At 39.3% G+C, this 23,786-nt stretch overlaps 1 protein-coding gene and 1 non-coding gene across 2 annotated transcripts in view; one reads left to right on the top strand and one right to left on the bottom strand.

Annotated features, from left to right (window-relative positions):
• Positions 1-6,197: 6,197 nt before the first annotated feature.
• Trnam-cau (transfer RNA methionine (anticodon CAU)) lies at positions 6,198-6,271 on the top strand. Its single transcript has one exon. It is a non-coding gene; the product is annotated as a tRNA-Met (tRNA).
• Positions 6,272-14,222: 7,951 nt separating this feature from the next.
• LOC128119464 (ankyrin repeat domain-containing protein 26-like) overlaps positions 14,223-23,786 on the bottom strand; it is a 139,571-nt gene continuing 130,007 nt past the window's right edge. Inside the window, exons 61-63 of the mRNA XM_052752847.1 lie at positions 22,033-22,145; positions 20,767-20,862; positions 14,223-14,869 (exon numbers count right to left, since the gene is read on the bottom strand). Coding sequence (XP_052608807.1) covers positions 20,775-20,862; positions 22,033-22,145 — 201 coding nt within the window. The 3' untranslated portion in view covers positions 14,223-14,869; positions 20,767-20,774. The remainder of the gene's footprint in view (positions 14,870-20,766; positions 20,863-22,032; positions 22,146-23,786) is intronic.

The following is a 23,786-nucleotide window of genomic DNA, read 5'->3' as shown; positions in this document are numbered from 1 at the left end:
GCACTGTGAAATGTTCACAGGTCCAGCAAGTGGAGAGCAGGTGGTGTGTGAACTTGAATCTGGAGAGCAGTTAGTAGCCAAGTGTGCCCCACTAAAAGGGAGCTCTTTTAGAAAGAATCAGAAAGCTGCTCCGGCCTGTTCTTCCCTGTGCTGAGGAGCTGGAAGAGTTGACACTTGTTAAGCAAGTACTTTGCACTTCACGTGGGTCATTTCATAGACTTTAATACTATCACCAGCACTATACGGTGGAATCTTCATTAAGAAACTGAAACTTTTTAAAATGCTGGTGTAAGAAAGGTGTGCTCATTTATCCAGATATGACTAGAAACAGAGCCTCTCTTCAGGCCTAGCTTGAAACTTCTCTCTAGCTCAAAGGCCCTAAATGTTGCTATTTCAAACCTATGGTATTATTCCTGCTTACCTTTATTTCTTACCCCTTTCTTCCTCCTTACCTTTTTGAGAAGACAAATAATTTATTTCTTTTGAAATAATACAAAGTCTAAATATACATATTGTAAAAAGCAAGAACAGAGATGTTTTGCTTTATTCATAATTTACAAAAGTTTAATGACTTTAAATGTTCACCAACAAATGCATTAAAATTGTGGCATATCTATACAGTGCAATACAACTCATAAAAAATAGTTTGAAAGAATGGAGTTCTGATACATGCAGGCTGTTGGTGAATCTCAAAATAATTATGCCAAGTAAAAGAAGCACAACACAAAACACATGCACTGTATAATTCCAAACCTTGTAAAGGGAAAAACAAACAAACAAAAACCAAACTGTTCATTTTAAATCAAAGAGCTTCCACATTCTTTCAACAGATGCAGCAATAAGCGCTATGGCAAGAAGAGATTGCTGCTCGAGTTTACTCTCCATGCTGTATAAAGAATTGTAATATAGAGTTAGGAACTAATAGTTGAAATGGGAATACATGTGGGTACAGTGGAGTAGAGGTGCAAATTGCTTCATAACACCTGGACATAGAAAAGGTTATTTTATTTTTCTAAATCACATACCGCGTAGCACCCAGCCTGCTCTGACTAAAGCATCCAAGATGCCAGGGTGATACAGGAGTCTGAGATACTTTTCAGACCAAGGAATGTGTGATAATTAGCTTCTTGTCAATTTGTTGCAACTTAAAATAACCACGGAAACATACTTCTGATTTGTCTATGAAGGTGGTTCCTGAAAGAGTTAATGAAGGAGAGAACTACTCTGAAAGTGGATTGCATCATCATATGGACTGGGGTCCTAGAGCACATAAAAAGATGAGCCGAGCACCAGCACTCACATTTCTCTGTGTCCTGACTGTGGATGCAATCTGATCAGTCTTGTCCAGCAACCACCACAATGACCCCTTGACGTGATAGACTGTACCCTCGAACTGTGAGCCAAAGTAAGTCCGTCCTTCTTTCCTTGAGTTTCTTTTGTCAGGTAGTTTTGCTCCAGGACTTCAAGAAAACTAAATAGTGCAAAGCATGAGGAAGCATGTCTACCACTGAGTCTATCTTGGTTACAAGTAGGTGTCTAATTCCCAAGTCTTAGTAATCCATTCCAAAGTCCTTTACAGCAGCCTAGTGAAAAAAAGAGGAAGCCATGACATTGTCAACACCCACAGCTTGGGTGACAAAGATTTAGTTTGCCTGGTCTTTTCTCCAAAAAGGTGAGAGACAATCTTCTCTTTGAGGCTGTAAGGTTTTTCAATGCATGTTCTAAATGCATTTGATATCTTATTAACACTAGACTACTGTTAAAGAAAGAATTTATGGTTCTTCTGATGGAAACAGGTCACTCACCTTGTGCTCAAGTTGAGCATGGTGCCAACTAGTTCAGTAAATTATCGAATAAAATATACTGAATTTTTTTCGTTTTTGAACTAATTATAGACTTACAAGGAGCTTCCACATGGCATATGGCAGCAGAGACATCTCTCATCACCGTATTGCAATGTCAAAAGTAGCAACTGATATTGGTATACTGCTGCTAACTGTGCCACAGGTGGCCATTTCCAAATCCTAATTCATTCATAGGTAAAAGTACCTGAGCACAATTTAAAATGGGTAATAGAGAGGTGCCAAAATGGTAAAGACTGAAATTAGTGCATAATAAGACGAAAATACCAAAGTTTTAAATGAAAGTGAGATCAATAAAATATCCTTGCTAACCATACTGGAGCCTAGGACAATAGCAGCATAAGTAGTTTTTTTGTGTGTCATGGTATTTTCTTCCTCCCAGGACTTGGACCTTGGAGCTGAGGAGGGTGTCCTCTCGCTCATGTGTTGGAATGCCAATGCTTGGCAGGATGTGTTTCTAAGGTGTCTTGCAAACACTTGGGGCAAGTCCAAAAGCATCCCAAGAAAGTAAAGCCAACAAACCCTGGGGGAGCCAGGGCAAGCCTGAATCTACTCTATCCCTCTACAGGGACCAATAACCTTGACCTTGCTAAGTAACCTAAAGCTACATTCTTGTCTCTTGCAGCATCAAGTCTTGATTCATGTTTCCTATCAGCCCCATGATGTGTCTACATATGACACAAACACTATTGGCTTATCTGCTGAGCGCCTGGGGGATGGTGTGACTTTAGAAGATCTCAAATAGATTTCTTGGGGTGATGTTTTCCTTTTCTGCATTTGAATTAAATTACTGTTGAGGGGACATTCAACAAATCTAACAGTGTAGTATAGTGCAGACAAAGATATTTTCAGACACAATAATTTGAAATTAAGCAATAGTGAAAAAGATTTTGCTCACTTTGGGCACTGTGGGATACTGAGGTAGGATGGAGATGAATTACTACCCATATGCCCAAAAGGAACTCCAGAGATCTTTGTGGGGAGAATCTGGTTATATCCATTGCATTTCACTAACTCTATAGATACAATGCATGTCAAGGCAGGTCTTTGTCTCCCAGGTCATCTTAATGTGAAGAAAGAGTATTCATGCAGATCTTCACCCCAACCTTCTACAGTACTCTCTACCAAAATTCTAACACAGCATGTACTAGATGCCAAAGCAAGCATGACAGAGCCCTGTAATCAGGATTTGTGGAGGATATGTTGAAAAAAACAGTTCTGTCAACCTTGAAGCCCTCAATCAGGTAGAGAATATAAAATTGGGTCATAGAATGGAAGGAATAGTGGTGGGTTCTGCCTCAACCCTGGTGAAGGAACTTACGGTGAGCCACTTAGCTCTGAATGAGGTCATTGCATTCAGAGCCATGAAGATGGAGACTCATGCTTAAGAAGTCTAATGTGGCCTATGAGAGTGGGATAGAGATGGAGGTTGGGTTTGAAGAAGTGAGGCTTGGGTAGGGGCCCTTAGCTGCTTCATAGAGGGAGCAAGCAAGAAGAGCAAAGTTGGGAAATCGGGTTCTGAAGTACCTCTCCAGGCCAAGGAAGGGGAGAATCTCTTTCTTGGTGGTTAAAGGTGTGAGGGATGCCGGGTGGTGGTGGCACATGCCTTTAATCCCAGCACTCGGGAGGCAGAGTCAGGCGGATCTCTGTGAGTTTGAGGCCAGCCTGGTCTACAGAGCGAGATCCGGGAAAGGTGCAAAGCTACACAGAGAAACCTTGTCTCGAAAAAAAAAAAAAAAAAGATGTGAGGGACCGCAGGTGCTCTAGGAGGCCAAGAGTGAGTTCATAACTGTTAGGGGATAACAGAAAGCCTAGATATTCAACCTGAGGACAGAAAGATGAACTTTGAAGGGGAAACTCTGCATCCTTTGTTTTCCTGGAAAGTTAAGAAGTTGAACAGTATGTTACTGTGACAGTGAGAGGATGGAGCTGCATAGTAGAAGGTCATATTCGCATTGGATTAAGTGTCTGGGAGACAGGAGGTCAGTGCTCAGAGCTTGGCCAAAGAAATGGGGGGCTCTCTTGGAACCCCTGGAATAGGATAGTCCAAGTAAGCTGAGACACTGATCCAAGAGGCAAAGAGGACATGGGAATATAGGTGTAAAGGAATGCTGAAATAAGCATCCTTAATGTCTGGAATGGTAGGAGAGACAAGACAGGGGTATTTAAGAGCAAGTGAGTGGGCTTGAAATACCTTTATTAAGAAGGAACTGTGTGATTGTTTTAAAGATATGTGGTATTGAGAGTGGCAGGGGTAGAAGGTAGTGATTCAAAGTAGATTCTTAATGCAGGGATGAGAGGAAGTGTCCTATACTTATTAGTCAACAAGGCAGTCTGGAGGAGGAAAAAGTGAAGCAGCAATGTCAGCCAAAAGACAAGGAGGCTCTTTGGAGCCTAGAAGGAAAATTCCAGGAATTGATTAAAGGGAAAAGTGTAACTTAGCCATGATGTTACTGCCCAATAATGAGGTTGGGCAACTAGGCAAAATGTGAAAGGAGTGAGTGGTCAAGTGGCCCCAGAGGGGACAGAGGAGAGGACCTGTACCCTGGCCTGGTGGGGCAAGCTATCAACACCCATCACAGAGATCTAAAAAGGGTAAGTTTTACTGGAGTAAGAAGCAAGTATAGACCAAGTAGTCCCTGAATCTATTAAAAATTGCAGAGACTTACTCACTACCTGGGCTCCCCCACAGTAATCTTGATGGCAGAAGTTCCAGGGCAGCATCAGTCTTTGGTTGCAAGGCCCAGAGGATCTGAGAGAGATTTTCCTCAGATCCTCAGATTTTCCTGTGTAGGGGGAACTTGAAGGATGGTCCCACCTGGCCCCACGGTCCCACAGCCACTTATAAAATAATCAGTCAGGCTTATATTAATTGTAACTGCTCAGCCACTAGCTCAGGCTTGTTACTGACTAGCTCTTACACTTAAATTAACCCCTAATTCTTATCTATGTTTAGCCACATGGCTTGGTACCTTTTCTCAGTGCTGCCTTGTCATCTTGCTTCCTCTGTGTCTGGCTGGTGACTCCTAATTCTGCCCTTCTTCTTTCCAGCATTCTCCTAGTCAGCTTGCCCCACCTACACTTCCTGCCTGGCCAATCAGTGTTTTATTAAACCAGTGTACAAGGGCATTATCCCACAGCAGACCTACCTTAGCTGGGCAGAGTGTGGTAGCCATCCATCCACAGCTTTTATAAGGTCCTGGTAATGAGCGATGTGTAGGGTAGTTCTTTGCCTAGTGAGCAGTGTTGCCACACTTGAAGCAAGCTCCAGGTGGAGTTCCAGGTGCTCCATCTTCTTTGGAAGGGGCTCAGGGCTGTATCCAGAAGCTGGCATTTCTGTCACCCTTTATGCCTCTTCCTGCTCCTCCCTTTCAATATATACCTTAAATGGTATATTCAACAGATATGTTTGAGGGGGCTTGAGAGCCATCATCTAGTCTCTTGTGTTCTTTCTTAATATAATGTGATGATATTGTGTTCCCTAATATATTGTGTACCCTAATAAACATATCTGTGGTCAGAGAACAGAACAGCCACTTGATAGACATAGAAGCCAGGCATAATGGTACACACCTTTAATCCCAGGACTTGAGGTCTCATGTCTTGCTTGGAAAAGACACATGCCTTTAATCCCAGGAAGTGATGGCAGGAAGCAGAAAGATTATATAAGGCGTGAGGACCAGGAACTAGAGGCTTTTTAAACTTTGAGGCTTTCAGCAGCAGTTCAGCTGAGATCCATTCGGATGAAGACTCAGAGGCTTCCAGATTGAGGAAACAGAATCAGCTGAGAAGTTATCAAGGCGAGGTTAGCTGTGGCTTGTTCTGCTTCTCTGGTCTTTCAGAATTCACCCCAATAGCTGGCACTGAGTTTTTTATTTATAAGACCTTTTAAGATTCATGTTTTTAAAAATATTATTTTACATTGAACAAACTTAGCTGGTTTTCAGGTACTTGCTTCAGACTTAACTTGACAACATATACAGAAGGCTAAAGCTTGTCACTGTAAATGAATTACATTCATACTTAGCATTACTACAAATGTAGTTCTGAGCACATGTGGTCATTTATAAGGTGTCGGACCATTGACTTGCATGTCTTCATTATCTTTAGCAGTTTACAATAAGTTAGTAGCTTTTATAAGATTAAAGTTTGAGCCTAAAAATTTATAATTTTTCAGTTGAAGGCCTTTTTACTATCAAAGTAAACATTAAACCACAAGTACAGTCCATGGAGAGGCATCAAACCACATTCTCTAGATCTTTATACAGCATACTTTTACAAAATAACATAGTTTTTTTATATGACTCAGTTTCTTCAAATAACTAAAGCCCGGGTGGCTCCATGGCTTAGTTGGTTAAAGTGCCTGTCTCATAATCAGGAGACCCTGGATTCAAATACCAGTGGGGTCTTACTTGTACTTGTAAAACCATGCCATTTGCCTTGACAAATTCTTAGCCTGAAATCACGTTTAGTTATACAAATGACTAAAGTTTAAGAAAGAGAGTGAAAAACATATAGTAGTTTTATATATATATATATATATATATATTATATTATATATATATATATATCTTTAAGTCAGTTTTTGTTACCCTGAATAGACCATTATAATCTTAGGAATTTATAAACTGTAACCATCAAACATGTGTTGCTCATAAATATGATTTTCTATAAACATTGTTCACGCAGAAGCACAGGAAGGAAGGGGCAACGTGCAATGGTGATGGATTCTCAATCTGAGGTTATCTCCAAAGGGAGACACAGTGGAGAGGCATCCCTTCCCACATGGTGGATGCCCAGTAAGGTGAGAGAACCTACCTGAGGCACCAGTGGGACTTTTGTTGAGTAAGCTCCAAGATCCAAGAGAGACAGAGACAAAAGACTCCAGCAAGTGAATGAGAGAGACAGAGACAGAGCAGGCAGCCACAAGGAGGCACTTACCAAGTAGGGGAGGAACGATGAAAGGGCAGAGTAGTAGGAAGAGAGAAATAGTTGGAGAGGAGGACTCTGAATTTTGGAATCAAGATTTTGGTGGCAAGATTCAGCAGAAGCAAATGATCTGCACCAAGGAAGGTCAAAACTGACAAGTTGGTTCTGTTAGGAGGTGCGGGGCTTTTTGGAAGAGGTCCATTGTTCTTTTCCTGGATTTCAACACCAAATATAAACAAGGGTGCAATGAAACCACCAAACTGGATGACTGCATGGGTAGAAAGATTTGTTGAAGATCAAACTGCCCAGGCTATCTCTTGGGAGAGAGAAAGAAGAGCAAAGTGGTGAGAAAACAAGCAGACTGTATATGGTAATCAGTAGGGTGGGGGCTTTGAGCTGATACAGGCTGTTTTGATTGATGGGGAAGTAAAGGCCCTTGGTAGAGGTAGTTAACCTTTAAGGGAGGATTAAAAGAGGTTCTTGGTAAACAGAAACCTACCTTTAGTCCTCTGCTTACCTAATAACAATCTTTCTATCTATATGGCCAAAGTCTTTCTGTTTAGAACATTTCACCAGCACAGCCATTTTGGTGCGGGGGTAAGGGTGGGTGTTGGACCTAACAACCATCCCCCTTGCATCTCTGATCATTTTCCTCTTGAGCATGTACTTCTTTCATGTTTATGTTTTTGGAGAAACTAGTAAACTTAAATTTCCCAAATGTGGTGGGTTTGTCCTCCTATGGTCCCTAAAGCCTAGAATACTTCTCCCATGTGAGCACTCTAGTGGGCGACTCAAGCCCTTCCAGAAAATCATGCACAGCTTGTCTTCATCCAGCTATAGCTTCCTTCTACTTTGTTCTTCCAAAACCTTCTGGGTTATTCAGTTGATAAAAGTATCTTCACTATAATTTGCTACTTGTTTTAATTGTCATTTTTATTTGGGCAAAATATGCAGAATGCCTTATGTTCACAAGCCATTGAGCTGTTCTTAAGTTTGGAATCTTTACATATTTTGGATTTGGAACACCTAAACATTTGTTTATTTTTGTTTTGTTTTTAATATCAAAGACTTCTTCCTAACAAAAGTAAAAAAAAATCAAAGCTCTCACTTCCATCAATTTTAACTATCAGCTTTTATAACTGTCCTTTTCTGGAGATGTAAAGAATCCAGTGATGACAACAGGCATGTGGTGTGAGGCAGGTGAGCATCAGTCCAGAACTGTGTCTGCTATCCCAGGCACTAAAGATTTGGGGATGGTGGGAAAGGGTCTGTCCCTGTCTCTGCTGTGAGAACAGAAGGGCAGCTGTGGCAATGTGTAGTGATTCATCTTTCTGTGGCACCGCTCCATGGGGGTTGAGTGGGGCAGAGGTACCACTGGGCAGGTGATTCAACACTATTTGCTTTAAGTTGGCTAAGGGAAAAGCAATTTGCTGGATCCCGAGAGTATAGAAAAAAAAGACAACCCTGTCTTTAAGGAGTGAACTGAGATCTAGTTAAATAAGGAATAGTTACTGTAAGATGATGAACATCATTAGTAAGGTTATAGAAGGTCCTGTGGTTACACAAAGGTGCCATTTAAACAGGGAGAAAGTTAGGGAATACTCCCAAGAAAAGCAGATGTCTAACATGGGTGTCAAATACAAACAGAAGACCTGAAAACCAGATAGGAGTGTGTGGTGATATTTTATTTGTATGTTAATAAATAAAGTTTGCCTGGAGATCAGAGGTCATAGCCAGCCATAAACAAAAGTCAGGTGGTGGTAGCACATGCCCTTAATCCAATCACATTGCAGACAGAGTATCTATCTGTGTGTTCAAGGACACAGCCAAGCATGGTGACACACACCTTTAATCCCAGTATGAACCATAGATGCCTGGAGGTCTGTACAGACAGTCAGTGATGAGGAAGTGAGGTAACTGGGCTAAGAGCCAATGAGAAGGCAGAACAGGAAGGCAATAAAGGCACAGGTCAGGCAGGAAGAAGCTGGTTCACTTGGGAAGCTACAGCAGCGTGGTGAGCTATGGTTAGTTGGTGGCTCTCACTCTGATCTCTACAGCTTTCACCCCTGTATTTGGCTCTGTGTTTCTTATTCAACAAGACTGTTTAGAAATTCGTCTACAGGAGTGGATTTTGTGAACCACAGGAACAGTCTGTCCAATAATCCCTGTGACTTCACAGAGCTCTCAAACCTGAGCAAACAAATCCTAGCACAACGCATTTCCCCTTTTTTGTTTCTATGTCCCCAACACTGTACAATGCTGTCTAATTCTCATCCATATCAAGACTAGCATCACACGTCAGAACAAAGGCTCCCTGGTAGTGTGCCTGACTGATAAGCTTGGAGAGCTTGTCTGTCTCCTGTCACACCCTCTGTGCCCATGGCTTGCGTCTTATGCTCTGGTATTCCACTAATCTCCTCTAAACCACTGACCTTTACAAAGCACAACTCTCATATCCAGAGTATTTCCTCTAGCTGGACCTATTTTTATTCTATTGATTTTATTTTGCAGACTCGCTTGACTTTCGTCTTTGAACTTTCAGAGAACAATCAAATCTGTGGGGACCATAAATATCTTATTAACTGACTTGCTAAAAACCACAGGAAAGGACTTAACTAGCGTGACTCCTCAGATTCTGCACCGTCATGTTCATGGTTAGAAACAGACAATGAAGCCTACTCCTCCCCACATTTTTCTTTACTTACACAAAGTAGGAACTTTTGCCTGGCTATTACTGTGTGAACAATCACCAGGGCAGTGAATACCAGACTGACTTTATACAAGCTTTCACCAAGAGCCTACTGTGTGCTGCACATTGTGCCAGGCATTTGGGTGGCGGTGGGCAGGGTTAAATGTGAATGCCAACAAGAGAGCAAGAGTACTAAGCCTATATGGACTACACTCTAACATGTTGATTCAGTGTACAGTACAGGTCATCATAGGCCACTTACTATCCTTATCCAGTGCTTATAGCAGCATAACAGTGTGCTGTGCTTTCATGCAACTGCCAGCAGGGTAGGCTCATTACAACTTCACCACAGACTGGTGAGTAACACTTTTATGCCACATGTAATCATGGCTACACTATAAAAGAGCACTTGAGCCTTTCAGCTTCTTAATCATAGGACCACTGTCATCACATGCTCGGCCATTGACTAAAATCTATGTGGAATACAATTGTATTATGTTTTGATCTTTGGTTTAAAGAAAGAACAATTTAGGAAATTATATAGACTAATTAATAGTCTCATGTTGAGGATCTAACTCAGTGGTAGACCCCTCCTTAGTATGTGAGAAGCCCTGGATTCAATGCAGAAGAGAAAAAAAAAATCTCATGATTCTAGCTTAAGATTGTGATCGCCACTAGGCATTTTCAAATGATAGTCCGTGTGTGTGTGTGTGTGTGTGTGTGTGTGTGTGTGTGTGTGTGTGTGTGTAATTTATATATATAATATATATTATACTGGGGAGGGTTTCTCTGTGTAGCCCTGGCTATCCTGGAACTCACTCTGTAGACCAGGCTAGCCTCAAACTCAAGAGATCTGCCTACCTCTGCCTCCAAAGTACTGGAATTAGAGAGAGAGAGAGAGAGAGAGAGAGAGAGAGAGAGAGAGATTTAAAAGCAGGTATGTACACGTGCATATATTTATTCAGATACAGATTTTAAATTGCACTTTTCTTAGACATAGATTATCTTTGATATTTGGCTCTGATATATCCTGATTCTCCTACTTCCTTCAAAAGCGCAGCTCTCGGGCTTTGGACTGCTGTGGCACAAAGCTGATGTTTGCCAAGGGCTTTGAGTCTTAGCTAGAATACTATCCACAAATGTGGCTATTACCTCTAATTTCTAGGGAAGGAGTGTGAGGCAGCTGATCTCCAGAGGCAGCAGAGGTTTCTGAGAGGGCAAGTGGGTGGCAAATGATTCCACAGCTTGTCAGAGAACTGAATTGAGAAGCCGGGCTCTGACTCCCCAATCAGGTTACTGAGCTACTGCCCATATGCTGTATGTAGTGTGAGCCCTGTTCACCCAACAGACATCCAGGTTATAGGGCCCAGCCAACATCTGACAAATACACATCCAGATAGCTATTGTTGCTATGCACAGGTCTCTTGGGAAGGAGAAATGGATTCCCTGGGATGGTCCTAGCAAGATGCTGAGGTCATAAGAGGTACCCTTCTGCACCACAGTGTATGTCTTGTCCTTCCTGTGCAACCAGCAAAGATCAACTCTGGTGTACCAATCAGGGTTCTGCCATAATTTGGCCTGCTTCCTCTTCTGGGACTACCAAAGTATTAACATTAGAAAATGTGTATAGTTCTGAATATAGTTCAAATTTCTTAAAAATACCAGCATGAACTATTTTCTACCACCAAATCAAATGCAGAAAAGATTAAGCCTCAGTGGGTGCATGTGACTTATACTTCCTAGCAGCTAAAGTGGGAGTTAACATTAGCGTTTCAAATTTTCAAAAGGATAAATATTTACATATTATCTTAGCTTGCTATTTCTGTGATAAATATCATGACCAAAGCCAACTTGGGGAGGAAAGGGTTTCACCTTACAGCTTATAGTCCACCATGAAATGAAGGCAGGCTAGGAAATCAAGGCAGGAACCTGGAGGCAGGAGCCGAAGCAGAGACCATGGAGCAATGGTGCTCACTTGGTTGTTCCTCATAGCTCACTAAGCCTGCTTTCTTATACACCCCAAGACCACAGTTGGTGAGGACCTCCTAGTCAATCATTGATCAAGAAAAATTCCCCCACAGACTTGCCTGTAGGTCAGTCTTAGTAGTCTCAATTTAGGTTTCCTTTTCCTGGATGACCCTACTTTGTGTCAATTTGACATAAAACTCTATGATAAGGACATGTATATAATGATCGTGGGAGAGTAACTGCAAAAGATCTTAAAGTAAGCAAATTTCAGGGCTGGTGAGGCAGGAGAAGTAACTCTTCTATGCTGTCCTACCTACACAGGCACAGCATAGCATACACACTAGACACAGTAAATTAATACAAAATAAAACAACTGGAAATTTTTTTAATTTCAAATGTACAGCAAGAAAAATATGTGGTTCAAGTTGGCCACCTACTTCCAATCAGTGGACATTGCAAGGCCTCTCTATTTCTCTGTGTATCAGACTACACATAATGGCTCATAACAGAGATACAAAGGATAGCTTCTTGAATTGATCTCACCCTTTGGATCTTAGCTTACATCCTGACCTCCTCAGGTGGTCTTCACCGAACACAGTCCCACAGATCTCCCTGTCTCTGGTGTTTCACATTGCACTATGTGATTTAGAACACGCTTATTCTTGTTTGTTCTCTTTAGTGAGAGTAAGTCCTTTACCTCTGCCAGTGGTACCTCCATTATGTACCCAACATGTCTAATAAGGCTGAGTGTTTAGACAAGGCTTATTTTCATTAATTAAACCAGATACCCAAAGTTTTTTATTGGATTGTTTACCTACAATAGTGAAAAAGTACACTCTTTTGTAGCCTGTCCCAAAATTTCTAGGTCTGTGTTCATCATTTTTCAATGTGCACTTTGAAGGAATTATTTATTTTGGAATAACATTAATAAAACAATATTATCATATTTAACCAAAAAAATTGTTTGAGGTTCTACTGACTCAGAGATGTTCTAACATTGTAGTTAGCTTGTCTAAAATAGGACCTGGAGCAGGGTTGTGTTATTGTTCCCCTTAAGTCTACTTCAGACTCTTCTTTGGCAATGGTTTCTTGGGAGGACTAACTCTGCAATCACCAAGAATGTCTCACGTTTTCATTTCTTGGTCTGCTTGCTTCAGATGTCATCTGGCTTGCTCCTTTGTTCCTCGAATTTCCTATAGTCTAACATGTCTAACATGACAACAGCAATCCTAACTACGTCTGATTTCACATCATTGGCAGGACTGCATCACAGATGGTAATGTGAAGCCTACTTTGCACCCTGTTAGCACTCATGCTCTAACTATCACATCATCATTGTTGATTAATTCAGAAGATAATGGTTTGATATCATGACTGTGTTCAGTAGTAAGTTAGGTAACACATCCTGTGTCTATGGTACACAGTTACCTTACGATGCTTTTACCCACAACCTTGGTCCTTGTAAAGATGGTGTTTAATTAGACACCTGGACCACTGTAATTTCCAGGTAGTAATGTTTCGATGCAACACTGAGATGGACCTTTTGAATGACTCAGAGTTCAATCTCTGAAGCAAGTAGTATTATTTATTAAAATGAGTTCGCTTAATTATGATGGTGATTATTTCTCTTTAACCTGGCATGCATTTCTTCTTCAGTATACTTTGTTTAGTATGTCAGTAAAATAACAGTGAAAATAAGAGTGGATGACTTAGGCTCAAAGTTATGGTCTTATGTTTGAACAACCATCTGAGAGCAGCTGATGTGGATCATCATTGTTCCAGGCAGGGTTGTCGTCTGCAGGACAGTGCCCTGCAGGAGACAATCAATCCATCCTGCTATAATCAGACATGACCATCAGAACATTCGAACTCAAGGATGGCCTCTACCCTAGGTATAAGGGAAGATCTATATTGGGCAGAATATTGAAGTATCTGAAGGGATCCAGAAGATTAATTTAAAACAAAAAACAAAAAGGATGGATCATTAGGTCACACTTCAAAAACTTATACTCCACAAAATTGGAAAATATAAAAGAAATGAATAAATTTCTTGACAGATAACACCTAACAAATTTAAATCAAGATCAGGTTAAAAAAAAATTTAAATAGGCCTATAACCCCTAAGGAAATAGAAGCAGTCATTAAAAATCTCCCTTGCCAAAAAAAAAAAAAAAAAGATGGTTTTAGCACAGAATTCTACCAGACTTTCAAAGAAGAGCTAATACCAATACTCCTCAAATTATTCCACAAAATACAAACAAAAGGAACATTGCCAAATTCTTTTTATGCGACCACAGTAACCCTGATATCCAAACCACACAAAGACACAACAAAGAAAGAGAATTACAGAGCAATTTCACTCATGAACATTGATGCAACATACTCAATAAAATATTGGCAAACCAAATCCATAGAACACATCAAAATGATCATCCAATATAACCAAGCAAGCTTCATCCCAGAGATGCAGAGAAGGCCCAACATACAAAAATCTATCAGTGTAATCCACCATATAAACAAACTTGAAATTAAAAAAATGATCATCTAAAGCAAAAACAAACTTTCAGTTGATTCTGGTTAGACACTTCATCAGGGCAAGGAAAGAGGCAGCTAATGCCACCATACTGACCTTATTCATGGATGCAGGTCCTCGTCATCTTTATGAAACGAAAATCAGAATCAAGGTGTTTTAAATTGAATTATCATAGAGTAACAGAAACTCAGATCTAAAATTAAGACAGACATGGAGGTGAACTCACCATTCTCTGTGGGTTTTCCCTCAAGGCACTGGGCAATTAGCAAGTGGTCCTGGACGAGGGATAAGGTTGATGGCTCAGGACTTTTCGGCAGTCACAAGAGGATAGGAGGGGAAACACACTTGAGCATTATAAAAAGTCATGTGCTGTGGGGGAGGGGGTGTAGTGGGGGGAACATAATTCAATGGCTGCTTTTCTTCTTGAGGACATGGTAGAAAACAGTGAAAATACCAACTCATAGCAACTTTATTAACTGAAAAAATTGCATTATAACCACTTATGTGACTTAAAAAGAATAAAGAGAAAGCATGAAAATAAAAGAAAAAGCAAACAAAACGATAAAAAAAAACTTGATCTCAAATAGAAAACAAAAAAGGAAAAAAACAAATAATCAAGTAGCAAGATGGTGTTTTTTGAAGTAAGAATTTACTGTTTAATTAAAAATCTAATTAAGGGCAGTGCTTTGTCATCTTTGCTGGTAGATGGTGTCTGGATAAGGGGCCGAGTTTCCAAGGCTGTGGTTAGAGAAGTTAACTAGATGTTCAGTGCAGATGGTGTGGTCCCAGGAGATGTCTCTAGAACACATCAAGACTGCCACATTGAGTCCTGTATCCATGGTGAAGGAATGGAGTATCTGTCTACCCAGTCGTGTGACAAACACATTCCTGTGGAAGAGCAAACAGGAAAACACTGTTGAAAAGCAGATTTTTAAACAGTAACAAAAACTGCAAAGGAATTATGTATTCTTAAGATTGGTGAGGTAATTGTTTTTTAGGAGAAATATATGAAAAGATTTTCATAGCATCAGCACTGATGAGGCCAACTCAGGGAAGGGTAAAAAAAGGAATCACAAAATGAGCCTGAAAACACCTGGGATTTGTTCGGTCTCCATATTTCTCTAAGTGTGGTTTCTAAACTTGGAGCTTTGCAAAGTTTTATGTGTATGTTCAAGCATTGGTAATGACTGCACATGAGAGATGTGTCCAAGAAGAAGATGATGAACTTTAGATAGTGCATGAATGTGCTGTCTTTGGTGTATTTGTTGTCTTTGGCATAAAACAGTATAAACAATACGCTTATCTTTTGGGATTTGGTTAACAGCAGAATGTCAAATATTTACACAGATCATTTTGTTTCTTTCAGAAGACAGTTGGTCTAAACAAGAGAGTCTAGGTATGCAGAGCATCAGCAATCCTATGGGGTAAATGTTTAAGTAACTGTCTACAGTCAGTGTGACAGAGAACCCAGATTTTACCAAGCACAACCACTTACTCTCAGATACAAGCACTTGTACCTCAGACTTTATGAAGGAAGAAAATTTAGCAAGAGACAATAATTTATGAGACATGTCAAAGCAAACATTGCTTGTGGAAGAGTGAACTTCTCAGACTTCTACTTCAAACTTGCAGCTAGTGCTTTTTGTGTTGTGCAAACTGGAACACAGGAAGCTAATTACCTACATATGTTTCTTAAAAGGTTTGGATATGGGGCACAAAGGTGAGTCCCCCTCTGTGTAGGAGCTCAGTGCAATCCTCATGCACAGAGGTGTGAGTGCTCATTCTGGCTGGTGAAAGATCTATAAAATATCAAATGATATAAATTTAACAATAAATACATAAAGTGGAAGAGAAGAATTACAACCAGGGATTGGGGAAGATCTAGTAGACCCTTCTACATGCCAAGCTTGTAGCCCAAATGCAACAAAGACACCCACTGTTCTTGAAACATGTCCATGCTCACTTACACACTGAAAACCTGTGAAAAGCCCAACACAACAGTTCAAATTCCAGCCTTGATTCAAGAGCTGGCAGATGGTGATAAATTGGAATTTGAAGTGACTAAGATATGTCAACAAGGACAGATAAAGGAAAAGTAAACTCAGAAGAAATTTTAAAAGTGACCCGCTGATACAACTTTCACAGGACCAGAAACTACTATGTAAACTGCCACAGAGGGGAAACAATAGTCCTTTCCATTGGTGACACCAATGAACCACAACAATGAGAGAATGGCAAGATATCCCTAAAGGGGCAACAATGGCACTCATACATTGTTAGTAACTAACAATTGCCTAATTGAACTTAAGGCCTCCTCAACAGGAGGGAAATCATGCCTGGAACTAGAAACCTAGCCAATTACCCAGGGCTGGTGAGGTCATGGATCTTAGGCGAGAATTACTACTGCCATGTTTTTGGACCGAAATACTTCTCTTTTTGTTTGTTTGTTTGTTTGTTTTTTCTTTTTTAGACATAATTTTTGTTGATTCTTTGGGAATTTCATATCATGCACCCCAAACCCCACTTATTTCCCAGTGCCTCCATATCTGCCCTTCACCTTTGTAGTGTCTACCACACACAAAAGAAAACTTAAAACATAATAAAAATAAAATAAAAAATAAAAAATACAAATAAGAATATTAATTTAAACAAACAAAAAACAAAATCATGTTTTTGTTCCTATTTTTTAATTTGTGTTTCTTTGTTAACCAAAATGATTCTTAACTGAATTCTAAAACTTATCCTTATACCCACAAATATGTATATCTCTCAACCCTAATCAAAGAAACTTCTCTTTACAGCAAATGGACACCAAATATATATATAAAAAAAACATAATAGGTCATACTGTAAAGATTAATGAATCATGTGGAGCCCAGCCCCAATGGATACATCTATGGCACAACTCCTTACCCCCAAGGCTCAGGGAACACTGCATAAGAGAGGGCAGAAAGATTGAAAGAGCCAGAGGACCAAGAATTCTGCCGTGAAATTGTGTCTTCATTTTAGGAAGAAAATGAAGCCTTACATCAAATTATTTCAACTGAACAAGAGACTTCTGAATTTATCCGGAACAACAAACGACCATGCCTTAGTAACTAGCCAGAGAAAAACTTTTCCTTCAGATTATGTGGCATATTTCATTATGGAAGAATGAAAGAGACTTATTAGAAATCATACAAGACAGTCCTTTATCAGAAGTTCAAAATGCTCCCCTTCTCCATGCTTATGGGCAACGAATGTGTACATTAGTTCTATGACTATGATGGTTCTAAATGTCTAGTTCTCACTTACTTCACAAGTGAAAAATAATTCAAAAACACTTTGCTGTGAGTCATATAATTAAACTCATAAGAATTGAAGTGGGAGATATAAACACTTCTGAAACATACTATATGTCTGACCCTGAAGTCCTACCAGAATACAGGGAAGACTTGTTGGATGCCTTGGTTCTCTTTCCTGTTGCTATGATAAAACATGCTGACACAAGCCACTTGGGGAGTGGGAGAGAGGGAAGAGTTATCACAAAAACCGAGTTATTGTCTACAAGGTCAAGATGGCAGAAACTTGAAGCCGTCATGTTACAACCAGCCAAGAGCAGAGACTAACAAGCCAATGTACACATGCTGGTGCTCAGCCTTGTTCTACATTTATACAATCCAGAATCTCTAAGCCTAGAGAATGGTGATACCCACAACGGCAGGCCTTTCCACATTGACCAATATAATCAATACACCCACCCCCAGGCATGCCTGCCCAAAGGTCCTTCTCTTAAGGAAACCTGAGTTTTGCCAAGTGTACAATAAGTGCTAAACAGTGAAAGAAATGTATGGAAAAACCTATAAGACACAGCCAGGAAAAACCTACCAGTGATTCTACTGGCTAGTAGATGAGTTAGTAAATCATAATGAAACACATCACAGACTTGTCAGATCCTGTGTCAAAGAACTGAAGGAAATCAGAGTGGAGAAGGGAGTGACAGAAGACAGACGAAAGATTCAAGAGGAGAACTAGATACTGTCTTCTTACGTGTGACTTCAAATCATGCCCTGATATCAATAGAGCATGAGCTATACATGGGCCCCACCAAGAAGCAAAAGGCCTCAACATGAGTCAAGTCAAACACCACATTCTCCACCAGAGACTGTATTATTGCAAGTATCTAGCAATTCACAACCATAGTGGGAAAGGATTCTAATGTTAAATCTCTAATTTTTGTTCTGGCTTAGAAACAGACACATGGACCATCCTATTATAACTGAGAATCAGCACCCTCCTGCATTTACTGTCAATTGGCTTTCAACTTGTGTTTTTAAAAAAATGAAAAGTTAAAAATAGTCTTTTAACAAAAAAAAATGGTGCTGGGAGAACTGAAAAGTCGCATGCAAAAAATAAAGTAAGATTGGCCTCTCTACAAATATAGTATGAAAATGAGACAAATATGGAACCTTAGGTTAGAGAGAAAAGCATTTGCTTTGTATGATGGCTAATCTTGGTTGTCAAATTGACTACATCTGGCATCAAATAAAATCCAAGCAGCTAGACACATCTGTGAGGGATTTTCTTGGATCATCTGAGGTGGGAAGACCCACCCTAATCTGGGCCACAGCTTCTGGCAGAAACCTACAGAAAAGGACATGGAAGAGGGAAGCATTTGGTTTTGCTTACTTGCCCTCACTCTCACTGGCAGGCTCATCCACCCTGTTGCTGGGGCATTTCTTTTCTGATATTAGAACCTACATCTTCAGGATTCAAGAGTAGACTGGAGACCAGCAGTTCTATGCAGTCCTCTGGGACTCCAGCACTGGATTGGTACTGTTGCAGCATCAGCCCTGTGCACTGAATAATTACTGGATTTTTGGTCATTCTATGGGAGACAGCCATTACAGGACTACCCAGAGCACAGACACTTATCCACTCCAATGGATTCCTTTTTAATATACAGATATTCATTCTATCAGTTCTGATCCTTCGGAGAACCCGGACAAATACACCTTGCAAACAAGATCCAAGTCTTACCCCCAAACCCATGTAAATTTAAAAAAAAAAAAAAAGCTGTGTGTAGTGACACACACTTGTAATCACAGGGCAGGAGAAGCAAAGGCAGACCCTTGGTTCTTGCTGGCCAGCCAGCCTATTCTACTTGTGGAATTCCAAACCAGCATAATCAGTAAGATAAAACTGTCTAAAATAAACAACAAAAAAGTAGAGTTGTCATCCTGGGTCCTCTGGTCTTGCATGCATAAATACATGCATGTACCTACACACACACACACACACACACACACACACACACAAATGCACACTCACACACACAATCATCTGTCTACCTACCTACCTATCGATCGATCGATCGATTTTTCCATCTCATATATATGCATATATATAATAGCTAAATGAAAGAATTTTAAAAAAATAAATATTTTAAAACAAAATACAGCAATAATGCTTCCTGACTGGAGCTGGCAATAACTACTCTGACAGCACGCAGGAAGAACAAACAGATCAGCAAGACTTCAGGAAAGTTAAACACTGTGGTGACTGAAATAAACTCAGCAACAAACTGCAAAGGCAAGTAGTTAAATGGCAGAAAATAAGCCGGGCGGTGGTGGCACACGCCTTTAATCCCAGCACTCGGGAGGCAGAGGCAGGTGGATCTCTGTGAGTTTGACGCCAGCCTGGTCTCCAAAGCAAGTTCCAGGAAAGGCTCCAAAGCTACACAGAGAAACCCTGTCTCGAAAAACCAAAAAAAAAAAAAGAAAAAAAAAATGGCAGAAAATATTTGAACATCACATATCTAGTAACGGACTGAGATCTAGGATAAATAAAAACATACATAAATAGAACTTTGTAAGATAACCCTTTTTAAAATGGAAAATGGTTTAAATGGCATTTCTCTAAAAAGGATATGCAAGTTAGCAATATAAGCACATGAACAAAACATGCAATCCACATCATCTCATTAGTTCCAATGAATATGCAAATGAAATGCCAAGTGGTATCACTTTACATCACTGTGGTGGCAGCTTTTTCAATACAAAAAGATGGAAAGCAAATGTTGGCAATGATGCAGGGAAATGATATCCCTCCTGTCTTGTTGGTGCAGGCAGTATGAGTATGGAAAGCATCATGCCACTGTCCGAGCTGCAAAGTCAAAACAGGTAACCACATGACTCAGCAACTTCACCCACAAGTAATCATCCAAGAGAAAGGAAAACAAGCAGATGTACCTACAAACACATAAATGTACTCCGTAGCAGGATGGTTGCTACGCAGAGTAAATACAAGGCAGGGCGGACCTCCACACCTAATGGTAGTCAGCAGTATTAACCATCAAGTGTTGACTGCTACTACAACAGGAAGGGACCTTGAGAGAAGGCAGATCACATATTGTGAGAGGCCATTCCTTTGACATGTCCAAAATAGGTAAGTCTATAGGGAAAAAAATGTATAAGCAGTTTCCTTAGGCTGAGGAAGGAAGTGAGTATGAGATGGCTACAAAGCATAAATTTTTTTTAGAGTGACAGTAATGTTCTAAGTTGAATTTCAATGTCAACTGTATAGCTCAATAAATATATCCCACAATACCGACTTTATACTCATGTCTTGAGGTCCTGTCCCTTGGGATTGTTTCAGAACACAGGGGGTCAACAGCAGACACTCTTAATAGAAAGGATAAGCTTTGTCCATACACTCAGTCTGCAATGGTCTTACAAATAGTCATTTTGTTGCTCAAAGCAATTTGTATTTTAAAAAAATAAGTGAACTTTCATCTTTAAACTCACCTCATGTCTCAAAAATGACCAGTTCTTGAGTTTCCATGAGAACTACATTCTCCAATTTCATGCCCAATTTTTGCCATTTTCAAGAATTTCTTCATTCTACAAGAATGTAACAAATAAATAATATATTTTATCAGCACATAATTGCTTAAGCATGTTCTAATCATATGAAATAAATGTGTCTATAAATTATGACCTAAATTTAATCTAACTTTTCTTGAGAGCATTTTATTTAATTATCTGAGGTACGGAGTATAAAAATTAATAAAATATACGCAGCAGTCAAATAATTGACTTCATATATATTTACAGGATTTCTATGAATACTATTATCCATTTCCATATACTTATTCAAAACATCAACTTATTATTAGCTTTAACCCAAAGTTCACCTAAAGAGATAAAAAAGTATACTTTTATAAAATTCTTTGTTCATTTATTATTGTGTGTGTGTGTGTGTGTGTGTGTGTGTGTGTGTGTGTGTATGTGTGTGTGTGTAATTGAATAACATATATACCTCTGGAGCACATGGGGGATACCTATGGAAAAGGAGTTTATAATATGTTATATTTTATAACAAAAAAGAAAATATAAACTAAAGCCAGATACTTACGTTATTAGATGTGATGAGAAGGCTTTATATGCTAAACTTGTTTAATGTTGGATGGAATCATACATGAGAAGAAAGATTTAAAAAATAACATGAGAAATAAAACGTCATGGTCAGTGAAGCAGAGTGAGAAGGCATCACATACCAAAGATCGTGTTGTGCTAGTTTTCAAGACGCTGGAGAATATCATGTTTCATAATATTTTCATGTTCTAAAAGCAGCCAGGCTTTGATGGCACAAATGTGAGCTTCTTACATTTGGGGAAATGGGACAGGAGAATCCTGGGACTGAGACTGTGACCCCGCTTCAGCAAGGAAGTGAAGAAGATTCAGATTGTGTTAGTTTCTAAAGTAAAACTTAAGATAGTTATTTTGTTGTTGTTTTAGCCTCATATTTGTGTGTGTGTGTGTGTGTGTGTGTGTGTGTGTGTGTGTGTGTGTTGGGAGTTGATTCTCTTTTACCAGGTGGGTCTCAAGATGTGACTCAGCTTGTTGTATCTGGCAGTGAGTCCCTCTATATGTTGAGCCATTTTACAAGCTTAAAAATAGTTCTTAGGAAAAGCATTAAAAAATGAATTTATATTTAGGTTTTATTTAAAATATAGCTAATATTATAGCTAATATGAATGGTTGACACTGTTTGAAATACTAAAATCTTACCTAACAATTTCCTTTTCTATTTCATCATTTTTCTTCTTCTGCTGATACAAATTATATTTTAAAGATTGCTTTAATTCAGTAAGTTCTTCGATTGATTTTTCCCCATCTTTCATCTTCAAGAAAAGATACAAAATAGCTTTAAAACTCTGCAGACTCATTCTTCTTTCTTAAAGCTATGCTGAATGTGCTTAGAAATGTCTAATAAATGTGATAAACCTAACACAACCAAGGAAAGATGCAAACTAAGTGATTCTTCTTATTTATCTACTGAGTTATTTTTTGAATGTATTTATTTGTATGGGTATGGATATTTTAACTGCATTTTTGTCTGTGCACTGTGATGTGTGCGTAGGTCCCCTGAAGGCCAGAGGAGGGTTTAGATCCCCAGAAGCTGGATTTATAGATTCTTGTGAGCCATTGTGTGGGTACTGATAATCAAACCTAAATCCTTTGGAAGATCAGCCAGTACTCTTAACCACTGAGCCATCTCTCCTGTCCCCTACTGATTTACTTTAATTAAAACTTTATTATTATAAAAAAAAAACTTGCAAGTAAAAAACACAGTGAAATTAGCCAGACCCGAAGTATACACATCTCAGTAAATACAGTTAAACTAGCCATTCTACAACTGTGGACCCTTATATTGGAGTTTACACTTTTGCTATCAAGTAGATTTTTATGTACTTATCCACTACTAAAATATAAATAAAACATGAAAAATCCATGATATATTTGAAAAAAAACAATTAGCTTTATAACCTTTTCAATGGCTTTTCTTTAGAGTTAACTCTTACCGTAAATTTTTTGGTTTGAGTGGTAGCTACATGCATAAAAATACATTTGCTTCATTGAGATGTGTAGACTGGGCATGGTTAATTTCAGTGTGTAATGGTTTTCTATAATAAAATTTATATATTCAAATTCATTTATATTTTCCATTTTTCCTGTTCTTTAAATTACTAAAATATATTTGATAAAATGCAAGACTTCACTATTAGGGATTTTTTTATTAAAGTATGGTTGCATTTACAGTAAAAACATACCCTAGAAGCATTTTAATAGTTGTAGGTAGTCCAGGTTTATTTAAGTCATAATTTACTAGGTAATTTATCTTTTTGGAAAACCATTGTCTTATTCTCAATGCATTTTTTTTATCCTCGTGTGACTTTTGAATGAAATATGCACACTCACTCTCTATAAGCATTCTCTGGGAGTGCCTAGTTTTCATCTGTGGCTAGTAAGCTTTGCTGTAAGCCTCATCCTCTCCATAGTGCATTCAAGCATAGCTGTGCCTGATTCACACGGTTTTGCCATCACCCTCTTACTTACATCCCACTGAAATGTATGTTTGGTAGGGTGCAGTGTCAACAGCAAACCTGTTTTTCATTACCTAACACCAGCTTTTACATTAACATCAGATCTTCAGTCAGAACAATGGCAATGAAAAATGTTGAGAGTCAGCAAGGGCATTTCAAGTCTTTCTGTTTTCTTTTTCTTTTCTTTCTTTTTTTCCCCATAACTTCTGCTTTGCTACATCAACCTGACTCGTGTGTGTGTGTGTGTGTGTGTGTGTGTGTGTGTGTGTGTGTGTGTGTGTGTGTGTGCAGGCTGGAGATTGGTGTCCAGTATCTTCCTCATTCACCTTTCCACCTTATTTTTTGAGGCACGGTCTCTCACTGAACCTGGATCTCAGTAATTGCCAGACTGACTGGCCAGCAAGCTCTAAGGATCCACCTATCTCTGCCTCCTGAGCA

The sequence above is a fragment of the Peromyscus californicus genome, unplaced genomic scaffold (genome assembly GCF_007827085.1).
Source record: "Peromyscus californicus insignis strain IS unplaced genomic scaffold, ASM782708v3 Scaffold_23__1_contigs__length_62951481, whole genome shotgun sequence".
Lineage (NCBI taxonomy): Eukaryota > Metazoa > Chordata > Mammalia > Rodentia > Cricetidae > Peromyscus > Peromyscus californicus.
The sequence above is the reverse complement of the archived record's forward strand: the minus strand, read 5'-3'. Positions and strand labels throughout refer to the sequence as shown.